Source organism: Plectropomus leopardus, unplaced genomic scaffold (genome assembly GCF_008729295.1).
Source record: "Plectropomus leopardus isolate mb unplaced genomic scaffold, YSFRI_Pleo_2.0 unplaced_scaffold87941, whole genome shotgun sequence".
NCBI lineage: Eukaryota > Metazoa > Chordata > Actinopteri > Perciformes > Serranidae > Plectropomus > Plectropomus leopardus.
Genome location: NW_024696950.1, coordinates 1 through 739, shown reverse-complemented (window position 1 = coordinate 739; position 739 = coordinate 1). Strand labels below are relative to the sequence as shown.

Below are 739 nucleotides of genomic sequence, written 5' to 3'. Positions count from 1 at the left end.
TCAAAAAAGCAATGACAAAATACTTTGATGATGACAGAGACAAAGAAATCTTGGTTCAGTGGCGAGGACGATTTGAAAACAAAATCAAGGAGTTTCATGAGGACCAAGTGAGAGGAGTCAAAAGAAAACTGGATGAAGTCATCGAGCAGAAGAATGCCTGTAAAAAGTTAGATGATAAGAAGCCAGAGTTTGAGAACAAACTGCTACAAAAGAGCAAAGAGCTCGCTCATCAGTTCAGGGATGAAAAAGATGAAGAAAAACTTCAACAGTTCAACTCTGTTTGGAGCGGTTGGGTTAGTGAACTAACTGCAGGTACAAAACCTATTAAGGACATCAACTATGAAGGAGATCTGATAACTATCCTTCAGGAGCTTGGTTTTGAATGGGCTCTTATAGCTGAGCGTGAAAGCAGTGGCAAATACAAAAAAATATCAGAGGTTGGTGATTACATTGATTATGTATCCCTCACCAAGGAACGAGATCTGTGCAACACAGGCCACCAATTTCATGAAAATGAGAGGAAAATTGACAGAAGAGGACAAGAAAAACATTCTGGTCCTGCAAACAGAATCTTTGAATTTGTTTCAGAGAAAGCTACAAAAGTAGAATATTACTTTAAGGGGTATTTTCAGTATGAAGAACAGAAACAGATCAGAATGCTGATTGACAATATTGAAGAACAGTCCCTTGACGCGCTTAAGAGCAAACCTGTCGCTACAAGAGGCTACAGTCCAACTTA

At 39.0% G+C, this 739-nt stretch overlaps 1 protein-coding gene across 1 annotated transcript; it reads left to right on the top strand.

Moving 5' to 3' along the window:
• Positions 1-5: 5 nt before the first annotated feature.
• LOC121940474 (interferon-induced very large GTPase 1-like) lies at positions 6-734 on the top strand (the record flags this gene model as incomplete). The annotated part of the gene is made up of 1 exon (XM_042483248.1): positions 6-734. A coding segment is annotated over one exon (729 nt), but the record flags the coding sequence as incomplete, so codon positions are not given.
• Between the last annotated feature and the right edge of the window lie 5 nt (positions 735-739).